The sequence below is a fragment of the Colletotrichum fructicola genome, assembly GCF_000319635.2.
Source record: "Colletotrichum fructicola Nara gc5 chromosome Unknown KSG_Nara_v1_contig09, whole genome shotgun sequence".
Taxonomy (NCBI): Eukaryota; Fungi; Ascomycota; class Sordariomycetes; order Glomerellales; family Glomerellaceae; genus Colletotrichum; species Colletotrichum fructicola.
In genome coordinates this window covers 1,068,505-1,082,798 of record NW_027094059.1, presented here as the reverse complement: position 1 = coordinate 1,082,798, position 14,294 = coordinate 1,068,505, and the positions used below count along the sequence as shown (strand labels likewise).

The following is a 14,294-nucleotide window of genomic DNA, read 5'->3' as shown; positions in this document are numbered from 1 at the left end:
GTAGTACTTTCAAACCTTTCGGTAACTTTGAAAGAACAGTCATTGGATTGTACGTGCCCAGCTGAGTGGACCAGTCGGTGTGCGGCCCAGGAATGTGACCGTCCAAAAGTATTTGATCTATCTCGAGTGATTCGAGAACAGAGTAGTTGCGAAAGGTCAGACGTGTAGAAACATGCGTCCCGCGTAGCTCGTGGTAGTATCTTGTCTGAAGCCATCTGAATCTGCTAACATGTTCAGGGCATGCGCATTCAGATGACGTGGCATCTTCAGAGCTGAGCACTAGGCTACGTAGCGTTTGTCTTGGGGGAAGGAGTGTTGGTTGAGGACTCGGCAGGACGGTTTTGACGTAATAATCGGACACAGTAAGTTCTTCCAAATTGCAAGCGCGCCGTAAAAGTCCATCTGTACGACTAAGAGCACAATTAAGAACCCTATCGACGCCAGAAGTTGGCAGTAATGCCAGATACTTCAAGTTTGGCAAAGACTGCGACGGTTGCTGCAGAATTTGATATCCTTCTTTTTGAGGTCTCCTGACGAGAAGATGACTTACTGAGGGCAAGAGACCTATCGCTAGCTCCTGCAGCCAGAAAAGGCTTGCAACACTCCATCGACAAGGAATCCCCCCTCCTAGGCCGATGGTGTTGGCTGTGTCGCGAAAGAGTTGGAATGTCGAATTCGGAACATCGCAATTGCCCGTGGAATAGGGAGGCAAATGAGCAACCAACGCTAATGCTTTGACCGAACTTGCCAGATCAGGTCGGCTAATGATGCTGTACAGGAAGGATATCATTTTGCCGTTTTCGATTATTTCGTTGTAGTTGATATACTGCTGCGAAAGATCCAAGCCGCCTGGTGGACTGATTAGAGCGTCACCGCTGTAGTAGTAATGGAATAGAATCGGCTGTGCTATATCTCTCAAGTGTCTGCAGGTACGAGAGAGATTGACGAGACTACACTGTCCGATGCGTCCTTCTTCCCATGTTGTGTGCGGGACATCGATGAAGTGTGGGAGTTGACAATGAAGACAAAGGTATCGACATATTTCGAAGAGGAGCTCGTTTGGAATTGCTGCCAATGACGGTCCTTTTTCGTATCCTGGAAGGCGGCCATGCTGGAACTTGTTGTTGATATGGCCCTTTGCGGCCATCATCACTCCTCCTGTCGACTGGCTGGCTGCAGCGGTGCAGGCTGAATTGTGCTATGCAAGTTTTGAAGCGACTCGGGATGTTGGACCGGACAACCGCTAGTGGAGAAGAAAATTACCGGCGAAAAGCTTTCCGGCGATAGTGAATGGCACATTTTATAGAAGCAAAAGTTTGTCCCTCAAGGTGCTGCCACTCAAGGCTTGCCGTCGCCATCGGAAAATACCAAGACTTCGGACTGGCCAGCCCTTTGTGGCATGACAGATAAGGATGAAGCCACAGAACTCTAGTCTTCGGGATAGTTTTCACCTGCAGCGTTTTTACCTAAAAAGATGCAAAGTACTATGTGTGTGCAGATGTTTTCAGACGCTTTTAGTTAGAGGCTGAGTGGTCACGTAGACTCGTCCGGTTTTCTCTATCAAGCCTCATTCGATAATTCGAGGCAAAAGCTTGGACGACATGACGCTTTGTTAGTGCTTGCTGTGGGCAGAAAGCCGCCAGCCAGAAAATCATGTTCCACTGCCCTTTCTCCCAGAACACAACAGAGCGGAGACATGTCGAAAACTCGGCATCGGCGCCGTCCCTGCAACCACCCGAGCACATGGTTCGTCTCAACTTTAACTAAGGTCAAATACCTTTTTGAGGGTTTGGAGGGATGCGGTTTTCGCTGAGTACCGCTGTTCTTAGACCATGTCGTGAGGTGCAAACCCCCAGAAGAAGTACGGATACCACGCTTGTTTCAGTAAGCCTCAATTGTAGCCAGGGGTTGTGGGGTGCGACATGTATCGTTCCATCGCATATGCCATCCCGTATTTCTGGCCCCGCGTTTGAGTCAAGCGACATTTCTATCGCATTATTAAGGCAGGTGAGTTGCACGTCTGGTAGTATTGGTCAAAAAAGCTGAGCGGCAGCTGAGGAGTCTGTAGCAACTCTCCCCAAGCGCGTTGGTTGTTTTGGAAGATTTGAGTTGGCCCGCTAATCACAATCCATCCGATTGTAGCTGAGTAGCTGGAATGAAGGCCGGATTATATCACTTCTGCTTGAGTTACATGTACCGACATGAGAAGCCATTGATAGCTCAATATTCTAACTTCGCGCGAGTCCTCAACCTGCGTCTGGCCTTTGGAAATGTGGGACCATAAGATCCCGCCGGTTCATTCAGATTTGCAATATACTTTCTTCAACATAATGTCCTGAATCGCGTTTGTTCCCGTCCTTTTCTGTGACTACAGACTCGTTCCTAGAACTTTCTTGTGCTTTAGGAATAAAGCTGCTCACTCGGCTCATGCCGATTTGGAAAGTCCAGGTGCCTTGAAACCCCAGCGGATGTGTACCGAAGCGCTTTCCCCATTGGGACTAGCCTCATGATCGAGATGGTTTCAGGCCCTGAGGATGACATGAAGCGATACCCTGAACAGCCCAAACCCCTCTGACAATCCAAGCCACCCTGACGGCGGCTTCCCTAAAAACAGCTTCTGCGATCTGAAAAGTCGCCGGGAGCCCGAATCGGCCCAGAAATATCGAAGTATATATGGCCTAGTGTATTCGTCATCTGATCTTTCTCCGTTCTCACCAGCCATCCAACTGTTCATCATCCCATCTTTCGTTTCAATCTTTAGTTCTATTCTACTATTCCATTCTTTCGTTCGCTCAGGAGCTTACACTACTTCGGCCGGCCCACACATCTCGTTTACACCCAGACCTCCCGTTCCTTTCAGACCTGCCTCTTCCACGCACTATTCAAGATGCGCTTCACCAACACCGCTGTTCTGTTGCTTTCTGCCGCGGTTTCGCTGGCTGCGGCGCTGCCCACTACGTCTCAGGTGGATGCAGCACTAGACAAGAGGGCTCTGGTGGATCGTACGTACGCCGAGATCCAGATCTCTGATGGTGTAGCCGGCAACGCTGCCGACGAGGCTAAGGCCAAATTCCCCGTACGTTCATCCGTAGTTTTACTGGCCCCCTGATGGCACAAGCTATGATCATATGCTAACCAACGGGCTTAGGTTGACCCAGCGACGGCTTCTGCAGCAGACCTCCAAGTTGTCAAGAAAGCAGCCCAGCTGGTAGGCGATGCTGAGAATCTAGCATTCGTCCCGGCAAACGACAAATCACAGGAGGCTTCCAACGGGTTCATCAAGAACAAGGTTTTGAAGAACTACTTGGGCTTGCTATCCCTGCAGATTCAAAAGGCCCAGGGCGCGAATGTGGCCAACATTGATACCCGCATCGCAGGGGAGCAGACGAAGCTTGACAAGAACACCAACACCGACAAGCAACATGCGGGCCAGGCGAGCAAGGGTGTTCAGTTCAATGGTTAATATGGGAAACATGAGCTTTCAACCCGACGGAATGCCCGCTCTCAAGAAGCTTTATTGGGCAATGCGGGGGGTTTGATGTCCTACTGAATGAACTCCGATGGACGACGTACATTTTATTCACGTTCGTATACCGTTACAATCTTAGATGAAGATATAAATAATACGACGTTGATGAATGACCATATTTTTAATGCTTGAGACTGTGAAGGGCTACTCAGGTATTGGGATCGTCCGTTAAAGTAAGTCTTCAATGTTACGCGCCAAGCAAAGTCCACCTTCATGTAGGTGGGATGACTGAACGAATATGAGAGGATAAACATACAAGCCCAGGGCGCAAGAGGTTTGTAAACACCGTTAAGTCACTTTCAATCACAAAATTGAACTTCGTGTTAGCGCTTCCCGCAGACGTAACGCATTCAATGAAACAAAAGGTACATGCCACAACCTTGGAGATAGAGATGTTGGATTGATAGCATTCACGCTTCCATTTTCTGGAAACTCTCATCAAATATTGAAGATGCTTCCAATAAGCTGGGCGGCTAAGGGCTATCCATAATGAAAATAAAGAAGGATTTATTATAAGTATTATTCCTTCCGTCCTCCTCGCCTTCATAGCCTTCGTCACCATTATCCCTATTGTGCTCTTGTCACTATCCTCTCGAATACCTAGAGATTTGAGCCTGAGTAGCAAAACACTGCAGCGGTTGATGGTCTGGCTATACCTTAATTGTGCATTGGTGAACCGATATATAGGAAGCATCGCATAAGACGCAAGAATATCATCGCGCACTCTTCCAAGACATGCAACGAAGGCATCAAAATACCAAACGATTGACTTCGCCCACTGGTGTAGGAGATCTCCACCGTATCAAGTATAGTTGAGCAAGAAGGGTTTGCAGACAACCATTCTCATGATTTGTATGAAATGGGAATGATTTGAAGATAATTTCCGGCCGTTCAATTCAATTCGTCTACTCATACAGCGCAGCGGGATCTCGAGGCAAATCTTCAACGATCCCACGATTGCTGCTTCCATGGGAGAGACCAGGAGTTGAAAGCCATTACGGGAAGACAAACCAGTTATGAGGTTAAGTCCGACCTTTTCGCATCTCATTGTAGAATAAGTACGAATTGAACTTGGATCGAACTCCATCTTGAGATACCATTGACCGGATGAAGCGCTTACAATGCTTTTACTTCTCATCAATTTGGATTATGCCACCATTTCAATAATAGCAATAACTGAGGTTACACGAGGGCCGTGCAGAAGGGGGTTCGATCCATCGTGGATCGCACTACGAGCTCTAGAAACGTTAGTCTGGAACCCATCGAGCTACCGGAAACGCCACGATCAACCCTTTCCCTTTTGAGTCAAATTCTCCGTCAGGCCTTGTCATTCAATATCCGCTGGGTATACTAATGACTGTCTGCGGCTTCGAATGAAGGTAGACGAGATGGGCAGAAGATACTACAGGGATGAGCATGACACAGAAAAACTGATGATCCTCATTCGGTTTGCGGATACATGCAGCCTGTTGAGTCAACAGTCAGAAGTGCCTGCGCAGGAAGCTGGGGTCAGGACCAATTTGGGGTTGTAAACTGCTCAGGGAAGAGCCGTCTTTATTGATGGTTCATAATGTACATAGAAGGTAAGCCATACAATCGAAATAAGGAATGTCCCAGACTTCCAATCCAGTCGTGTATCCGCGCCGCAGAACCAGCAGCTTCCTCTATTGCCTTTCCAAGGATTCCTGTTTGCATGGCATTGAAACCCTGCCGCGGACTTTCATTTAAGCAACTGCAGTCTTGATGAAGGAAGCAGCAGCCTTCGTGTCAGAGCCGTAGCCAATGTGTCCGCTAGCGCTGGTGCTGGTGCATCCTCCGGAGCTAGCGCAACCGCCAGCGGAGCAAACGGAGTCGCCAGTGGCACAGAAGCTCTTGAACTTGCCAGTGGCAACACCGGTAACAGCCTGACCCTTGAAAGGGTCTCCGAAGGTCACAGCAGCAACAATGGGCTTGCCGCTGAGCTTCTTGGCGGCGTTGTGGACGACCATGCCGCCCTGGCTGTAGCCGGTGAGGATGAGCTTGGTGCTAGGACACTTCTGGAGCCAAGAGTTGGCCTGGTTTGCCATGGCGACGCTGCCGGGACCGGAACCGGTGGATTCGGACATAATTCCGCCCATATCGGCGGGGTAGGAGACACCCTCGACAGTGACCTGGTCCGCACCGAGCGCGGACTGCGTGTTGGTCTGGAGACTGGGGCCAACGACGGATCCGAGGGTGCCCATTTCAGTGGTGCCGCGGGCAAAGAGGAGGGTGAAGGCCTTGCAGCCAGAAGCCTGGCGGACCTCGATAGGGTTGGCCGCAGCGAGAGCAGCGAGGAGAGCGGTGGTGATGGCGGCGGTCTTCATTTTGATGGTCTTGGTGGTGTTTGATGTGGTATCGAAGCGAGTGTCTTGTCAAAGGAGTGTGATTGTTTGAAGTCGAATTGAAATTTTGCGACCGAAGGCAGAGAGCGAGTGAAAAAACTGGAATGAAAGATTGTGCAAACACCGAAGTGTGAATGATTGAATGGTTGGAAGTCTGGATGGTTGGTGGTGATCTCCGGATAGCTACATGAGGCGGCGTTATGTCCATCTCTTATACCTCGAAACACCTTTCCCTCGACCGAGGCCTAAGACTCGAAATATCCATGAAGAAAACAGGATCCGTCTCCACGCCCACCACGAACGCCATCCCATGTTTGGGGCGATGAGCTTAGTTCATCCAAAAACGTTGTTTCTTGCGACTTGCCGTTTCATGATGATTGGTGGCTTCGTCTTGTAGACACGAATGTCTTGTGCTGGAGCTTGGATCTAATCAAAGGAAAGTCTTGCAACATCTGTGCGGATTGACACGGCTTTCCCGTGTGCATTGCTCTCCCTCTGACATATCACATTGGCAAGGCCGTGCATAGACGGACGTATGTACATTCCCGGTGACACGGCGCTTGGACGTTGGCCGCCACCTAACGTCGGACGTAATGATTGGCTAGCCGTGGTGCTCACCGTCGCACCATCTCATGGATTTCAGGAGTACCCTCCATATGCAGGTTGTTTCTTATGGCGATCATCCATGACCTCACAAACGGCCCATTCATCATGGAGCAGATGAATGGAGCACTCACCCGCTCTGGGGAGAGACATAGGGATGGCCGCCCTGTGAAGGCCCTCCTCGTAGGGGGGACGTCCGAGTTAACCGAATAATCAACAAAAAGACTGGGGAATGTACCGGCCGTCTAGATTAGATTGGCCTGGACCGTGGTGATGGGTCCTCCCGGCGCCGTTGTGTCGGTACCTTGTAAGGAGGATGCCGGGAAGGATGATTCCTTAGGATTTGGTGGGCTCCAATCGCATCTAACAATTTTCGACATGTCTCCTGAACTGAGCATCTACGCAAGGATCTTGGCCTTTAGTAGCGGCATCTCGACGTACTATGAGCACCTAGAAGTCATCTGGACAGACCAGAAAGACCTCACTCAATCAATCGGTCGTTTCATCAACGACGCCTGTGGAATTTTGATGAAAGATATCGAACTATCGTCATGGTTCCTGAATCATCATCGACAAAACTGGGTAGCCTCGGGATTTTACCTCGGTCGGCATAAACAAGTCGTCAATCTACGGCCCGGCAGATAAGCATACCACCCTCCGTGACTTAATGATCATCATAATCCCAGGGGTAGATCATGCTATTTCTAGTAGCCTCGGTATGGTATCAAAACAAGAATCATCACCGATAATCCCCACTGGCCCTATTAAGGTGTCGAGGCAGGCATCAGGCATCCACGGCTCTCGTGGTGTTCGTTTGAATCAATCAAATTCCCCGCTGATGACCAAGCTGATGTTCTCTTGGCGCTATATTCTCGCCTACCTCGGTATGTTGAGCAAGGAACTTCCATTTCTCCAGGCCATTGGTTAGGCTTTTGTGGTGATGTTAAATGGCCAGCCTGATTGTCAGCGCTAGCACTCCTTTTTCTTTTCCCAAGTCTCAGACCACTGTGGGTTCCCTGTCAGCCAGGCTGCCCAGGCCCTTCTACGATGTTCTATCGAGTTTCCCTCCTCCGAGGGAACATGATGCCGGTGGGATCAATGGCTGAAAATTTATCTCCATCGTCAAACATGAGCTTCCGCGCTGGGGCGGTTATCTCTGACAGTCCAGATCAATAAGGACGAGACGAGTACTAAGGCAACAGAACGGACAACAAGCACGACAAACAGAACGGCAGGAAAAGAGTAGGGATAAAAGAATTTACAATATTCGATGTGAATATCGCCTCGGGCGGTCAGCCAGGCGTATCCATCTCGGCACCAAAGACCTCACTCATCTGATCATATTTGCACCGTCTTCGCCCTCATTCCAAAGACTGAATACGAAAAACCCAAGATTTTGTTCCTGAAATTGCCTGCCGATAGGACATTCAAGAATCATCCTAAATAGGTGGCGGGCGAATATTTGCCCATAGTACACGGAGAAAAACTGAGTACCATGTTTCTAATGCTAACCATCTTCATGTCGCACAACATACGGCAGCCATCATCGCAAATGACGCTTCCCAACTTTTGGGCGAAGGTTGCGCGAGACAATGGAATAATTTCAGGGGAATCAGGTGACAGAAAGCCAAGACAGGTGATGTGGTGGAATGTCTCGGAGACTCCTGGTCAACCAACGTTTCATAACGTTCTTCAATGACTGGCCACATGTAACTACAAACGCCCGAACGGTGAAGTTTTGCTTTTTCTACCTGGTTTAAGTGGAATACATGCAGGAGAAAGCGAAAGAAAATAAGAGGGGCTGGTGGCTATGTATGCGGCCGGATACGCGGCCAGGAGAACACGTGCGCATGGGCACATTGGGATTCTCCCTCGACTGAAGGTCCCTCCTCCCCGGGCCTATTCGGGAATTAGTGGCATACGCAGGGATTCATCCATTCATTGACGATGCGACGAACCCGATTTCCGTTTGGTCACGCCGGCTCTTCGCAACCATCCCATCAAATACTTCCTATCACAGCGAGATGCAACCGTTGGCACTGTTTTCAACGAAAATGCCGCCCAAAATTTGTCCCTCGCTGAGATTGCTTTCCTGAAACCCGTCGTTTGCGACCGTCTTCGTCTCGGTCGGCTTCTTCAACATGCCAATTTGCAAGGCACCACCGCCAGCATTGTTGTTCGGGAGGACCTTGGTGACAGCCTTCAACGGCTCGTTTCCCTCGGAGAAGAAGACTTGCATGGTGCTGCAAGATGGTGAGTTATGCCGTCCATCACGTCCACACGGTAACGTGTACTTACTTTTGCGGGACGTCAAGCGTAACAGCCCAATTTTGCCATGTATCAAACTTCAAAGGCGTGGTAAACACGACGCTATTGTTCCGATCCAACATCTTCCAGTTCTCCTTCGGCGGCTCCGTTCCATTCTGGCCCAATGGCAGTCCCACCTGCAGCGCAAATTGGGCACCACCGGAGTCATTTGTTTCGTGAAAGGAGGTGAGATACTCGTGCGTCAGATTCAGTTTGCGTGCAGAGTCCTGCATGGCAGACCAGTGAAACGTCATGACACCCTGGTTGGATGCATCGGAGCCGTTGCCAAGTAGGAGCCCCGCCCGGCGGAAGCCGAGTTGTGGGTTCTTGCCGGGTGGGGGGTTGAAAATAGAGCGGTCATTGATCGTCACCTCCAGGGGCTTGAACCCACTTCCGCCGGTGGCATTGGCGGAGGCGGCTGCATCGAAGCGGGACGGGGTCGGAACGGTGGGGAAGAGAATGATCTTGGACCAAGGGTCGGAGCCCTTGGTGAAGCCTGGGTTGTATGGGGAAACGTTCGTGTCGAAGTTTTCGAGGGTGAAGTTTTGCGAAATGCGTCCGTCAAGGACGACTGGGCACTGCACAGATGCGGAGAGTGCACGCACAGCGAGATGGGGCAAAATCATGATGATGATAATCAAAGAGAGTGACTGAAGTGAATGTAAAAATGAATGAATGACTGGTCAAAACAACATCCCACCGGCAGCCCAGAATGGAGCGGTTGATGGAAGATATACCAGTTCGTCGCTCTAACCCCACCAATGTGATACCCGGACTTTATTGCGACAAATAAAGGGGGAAAACCTTAATCTAGCCTTCGTCTGAAGGCTTGTCTGTCGGTGCCGAATAGGATTCTCCACCGTAGCTACAGTCGCCGGGTTCTACTCGCTACCCGCCCATTGGGAATCTGGATAGCTCCGTGTCTTTAGGAATTAAAGTATGATGAGTGGAAGAATACAAGGGCTTTGCAAGGCGAGTTTTGGAGACCTGCATCAAGATGAGACGTGCAGACGAATCATGTTAGTTTTTCGCGCGAGTTTTTTGAGTTATCGAGTCATGAATCCGGGGACTTAAGGTAGGCGAGAACTGCAATTTCTAGACCCGGCATCCGGGACGTTGGTAGCGCCCGAACCTGCGAAGTATTCAGACACAATTCCATGACCGCTCAATAAACTCCTGATCCGTTCTCAACGAATGCTTAAGTGTGGTGCGGTGATTGCTTGGGGAGCAGAAGAAGAGTTCTGCCGCTTAGATGGGGGAGTATTTCTGCCCAAGCGAGCGGAGTCTGAGAATTGCTCTTGTCATCGCCGTCTCTTCATTTCTTCTTGCAAAAAGCTTGTCTACCTTTGACTAGGTGCCTTAAACCGTCAAAAGTAAGACAGGTATCTTGAAATTTCTTATTTGCAACTGTGTTGTCTTCGCTCTCAACTGTCATAATCTATGATTGGAGGATCATTCGTAGTTGAATGCGATTGATTAATCCACTTGTTCATACCACAGAGCCTTTTGCTTGGTAGACTGAGTATAGTTCTAAGGGTCTCCGGTCTTCTCCGATAGGCTGTCCCTGGCGCCACATGCACCTCTCCTCCTCCCTCGCCCTCTGTTGTAGGGCAGAGTCCTACCTAGTACTAATTGTTGTCTAGTACTATTCGAACACCAAGCGGGGCTGTAGTGTGATTCAGACTCTCCGTAGGCCGTGAAAATAACTGCATGGTAAAGTCAGTCACAGTTGGTCAAGCTTGAATGTTTATCGTCTCCATTACCCTGCCTAGAGAAGATTTGTATAGCTAGTTGAATCTACTCTGAAGCTACCGACTGCCGCCCACTTTCAAAAATGCCTTTCATGTCGTACTCGCCGAATCTCACTTCCGGGCGCAGGCCAGCGAACTTCCAAACACCGTCTATCTTGCGATACCAATGCTGATTGTAGCTGTGGGCGTGACCTTTCTTCTCCTCCACTGGCGGGCTCGCATCAGAAAGCTTGATATGGGGAACACGTAGCTGATGGTGTCCAAGGATCTCTGTGTCAGAGATCTTTTCCCACTTTGTGGCACCGACAAAGTGTTGCGTCCTCAAAAGCGGGTTTCCTAGGACCGCCGGGCTAGAAATCATGGCAACATAGTCTGCGGCCGGCATAGATTCCCACAGCTTTCCTAACACGTCTCGATAATCTATCTGTTTTAAAGGCGGTCTGTTAGTGCCTTTCACTTTGGTCCCTGAGTACAATATCATAAATGTAATGGATTTGCGCTGAGTCAGTCGAGCAGAAGTGGAAACTTACTCGCAACTCAGGAGTGACGCATTTTCGCAGACGGTCCCAATCTTTGGTATCATAGCTCTCTGCCCACTCGAAAAGAGCCGCCGAAACACCGAGGTAGTCTATTCAAATGCATCTGAATAATCCAAACACCACAATATCCGCTGACAATCAAGCCGTTACATACCTTCGAAATTGATAATGCCTGTGCTCACAGAAGCCATGATACTTTTGGATTGGCGACTAGATCTGAGGGTGGTCAATCTCAGGGCAGAGCTAACATTCAGTTCTTATGCTGATGCTTTCTAGTCCCGGTACAGATGACCAGCACGCAACCTGGGTGTCAACCGGCGATGTTGCCGCAGTCGGCTCCCCGTGGGGCCGCCTACTACGACCAATCTTGGCTACAGCCGGATGGGTGGACACTAAGCTTCATGAACCCAACCATCACTCAATCTATATTCTCTACACTTCACCTGGCCAATGATGTAGCAATGTACGGACATAAGCCTCGGTCTCGCTCTCGGAGTGTAAAGCTTACATTCTACGTGAACCACAACATTGCGTCTGAAACCTCCCCCCACTTTCCGTTCGACGGAAGAGCGCATCTTGTATCAGGATTGCACCTCCGCGCTGGACATTCGACTATATGCAACAGCATGCTACCTTCCCTAGACCAAAATTTCACACTGTGACTACGTGGTACACTCACGACTTAACGATGTGTTCAACGACTCTTCAGCCTTCATGTTTACATCGTATTTTCTAGCAGTAACTTACAAGCCCACCGTCCACCCCAATACTTTTTCAATGTTGCCTGCTCAGACAAGAGCAGGGTCGGTAAAGACAGATATCTGGGCAGGAATAAGAACAAAAAATCCGCAATGGTTAATCGTCAACATGGGATGAGTTATCTGGTTGAGGAGCTGAATATTACCAGTGTCATGCGCAAGGAACCTGTTTAGTTGCGACCTCTAGGCTTTGCAATGCGCAATTAACACACACTAATTGCTTTGCATTCACTGGAAGACGTGAATATAGTTTCATGCGATTGGTATAACTCCTGATAATTGCCCGTGTTGAGGGCAACAGTGCAGGATGATTAATGACTTCCAGGGTAACGGCGGAGACCTCGATCGAATGGTAGTACGCGGGCCGCTATGTGGAATTTATCTTCCGTGGATTGGGATTATTCATCCATTTTCCCACTGAATCCGGTGGATCTAGTTGTTCTTATCCCACCGGCTGCCAGCAGTGTCTGCTGTAAGTGAACCAATTGGGTCGTGCTCGGCTATGCATGGCTTCATCCTGAGCCAATGAGACAAGTCAGCCACCCCAGAAGCAGGAGAAAACTGGGTAGATGCCCATACTGTCGTCATACAATTGCAAGTTAATTGTAGTTTGATGATCAGTTGTGCAGTATTGTCCTGCAACATGATAAAGCGCTCCCTCCAACAACTATAAATTCTTTGCGGCTCTCTGGCGCCCTCAATATTCTGTTTTTGATAGTCATCAGCTCTCTACCTACTTTGCAAGTCACACCAAACTCAACATGAGCACCCCACGAGCATCAAAGCAGTGGCTTCTGCGTGAGAAGCCCTTCGGCGAACCGATTCTAGAAGGAGACAAGTCAACCTTTGTTCCGTCCCAAGCCGATATCCCCCCTCTCAAGGATGGTCAGGTTCTTCTAAGGACTCAATACCTCAGCAATGACCCTGCTCAACGTACCTGGATCTCCCCTTTCGCCATTCCAGAGCGTCTTTACCTGCCGCCCGTGGATGTTGGCGCAGTCATGAAGTCCATGGGCATCGCAGAGGTCGTCGAATCTCGCAGCTCCGATGTTCCTGTGGGGAGCCTGGTGTCGGGTAACCCTGGCTGGACCGAATACTCAATCGACGACGCCAAGAATGTTGCGATCATTGAGCCCCAGCATGATTTACCTATCACACACTTCCTTGGCGCACTGGGTCTGCCTGGACATACGGCGTACTACGCCCTTACGCAAATTGTGAAGGCCAAGAAGGGAGAGGCGATTGTCATCAGCGGGGCGGCAGGCGCCGTGGGTACAATGGCAGTTCAAATTGCAAAGAAGATGATCGGATGTCGCAAGGTATGTTTCGCCATGCTCCATTTTCATAATCGGGATATACCAATCGACTGACTGTTTGTGTGCCACAGGTGATTGGAATTGCGGGTAGCGATGAGAAGTGTCGCTGGGTTGAGAAGCTAGGAGCCGACATCTGCCTGAACTACAAGTCCGGAGCCTTCAAGCAGCAGCTCACGAAAGAGACTGAGGAATTTGTTGAAATCTACTTCGGTATGTTCATAGTTTCCACCTAAGGCTTGCAGATCTGGTAACTGACTTGAGTTCAGACAATGTTGGCGGCGAGATTCTGGACTTTATGCTGACCAGGTTGGCCAAATTTGGCCGAGTCGCAGCTTGGTGAGTTATCATGGCACCATAACCTTTTTACTCCATCGCGAAGTCTAACTTGTTATCCCAGTGGATCTATTTCCAACTACAATCGTGACGGCAATGCTGTTGGTTTGAAGAACTATTTCGTACGCGTAATGTCCCCTATGAACTGATTTCTCGTACTGACCCAACGACAGGAAGTCATTGCAATGCGTCTGCAAATCTCGGGATTCATTAATCTCGACTGGGTTGAGCATCTGCCCGAGGTTCGAGCCATTCTCCTCGATGAGTGGAAGAAGGGAACTATTGTCATTGACAATGAGAGTGAAATGGTTGTTGAGGCAGCGTTTGAAGAGATACCTCGCACTTGGATGATGCTGTATTCGGGAGGAAACACAGGGAAGCTTGTGACCAAGTTGAAGTACTAGATTATCTCTTAAGCTGGCAAAGTATTTGGGTCTGGCACGATCACTTCATCTCTTTGGATCTCCAGAGAAGCATTGAATTTAGAATAGTTTGAAGTAGCCTGATCTGCTGAGACGCCCTCTTTTATGCATCGAGTGTTCGGTTGTTTTCCATCTTGACCACAACGATCACCAGTGCTTAGCTGTCTAGGAGCTGTACTCTATAGAATCTTAAGGGTGCCTTCCGACCTTTATTTGATGACAACCGCATTTGCCTTGATACCTATGGACAGAACTGTCCATGAACTTGACAGCACAGACTTGGAGTCTAGAAAGTCATGATGAAGTCTTCTCCTTCTTGATCGCAGGAACATACAGATGTCGCCTTGCAAATGCACATTTGGCTTCCGAGTTG

At 49.4% G+C, this 14,294-nt stretch overlaps 4 protein-coding genes across 4 annotated transcripts; 2 read left to right on the top strand and 2 right to left on the bottom strand.

The window, feature by feature from the left end:
• Positions 1 to 2,887: 2,887 nt before the first annotated feature.
• On the top strand, positions 2,888 to 3,463 carry CGGC5_v014592 (uncharacterized protein; the record flags this gene model as incomplete). The annotated part of the gene is made up of 2 exons (XM_032029454.1): positions 2,888 to 3,076; positions 3,149 to 3,463. The coding sequence occupies 2 exons, from the start codon at positions 2,888 to 2,890 to the stop codon at positions 3,461 to 3,463; spliced, it is 504 nt and encodes a 167-aa protein (XP_031891109.1).
• Positions 3,464 to 5,253: 1,790 nt separating this feature from the next.
• CUT1 (Cutinase) lies at positions 5,254 to 5,874 on the bottom strand (the record flags this gene model as incomplete). The annotated part of the gene is made up of 1 exon (XM_032029453.1): positions 5,254 to 5,874. One exon carries the CDS (start codon positions 5,872 to 5,874, stop codon positions 5,254 to 5,256), a length of 621 nt encoding a protein of 206 aa, XP_031891108.1.
• A 2,635-nt stretch (positions 5,875 to 8,509) lies between these two features.
• CGGC5_v014590 (uncharacterized protein) lies at positions 8,510 to 9,428 on the bottom strand (the record flags this gene model as incomplete). The annotated part of the gene is made up of 2 exons (XM_032029452.1): positions 8,510 to 8,738; positions 8,794 to 9,428. 2 exons carry the CDS (start codon positions 9,426 to 9,428, stop codon positions 8,510 to 8,512), a joined length of 864 nt encoding a protein of 287 aa, XP_031891105.1.
• A 3,183-nt stretch (positions 9,429 to 12,611) lies between these two features.
• Positions 12,612 to 13,903, top strand: Ptgr1 (Prostaglandin reductase 1; the record flags this gene model as incomplete). Its single annotated transcript, XM_032029451.1, has 5 exons — positions 12,612 to 13,169; positions 13,238 to 13,376; positions 13,433 to 13,502; positions 13,564 to 13,621; positions 13,673 to 13,903. 5 exons carry the CDS (start codon positions 12,612 to 12,614, stop codon positions 13,901 to 13,903), a joined length of 1,056 nt encoding a protein of 351 aa, XP_031891104.1.
• Positions 13,904 to 14,294: the final 391 nt, after the last annotated feature.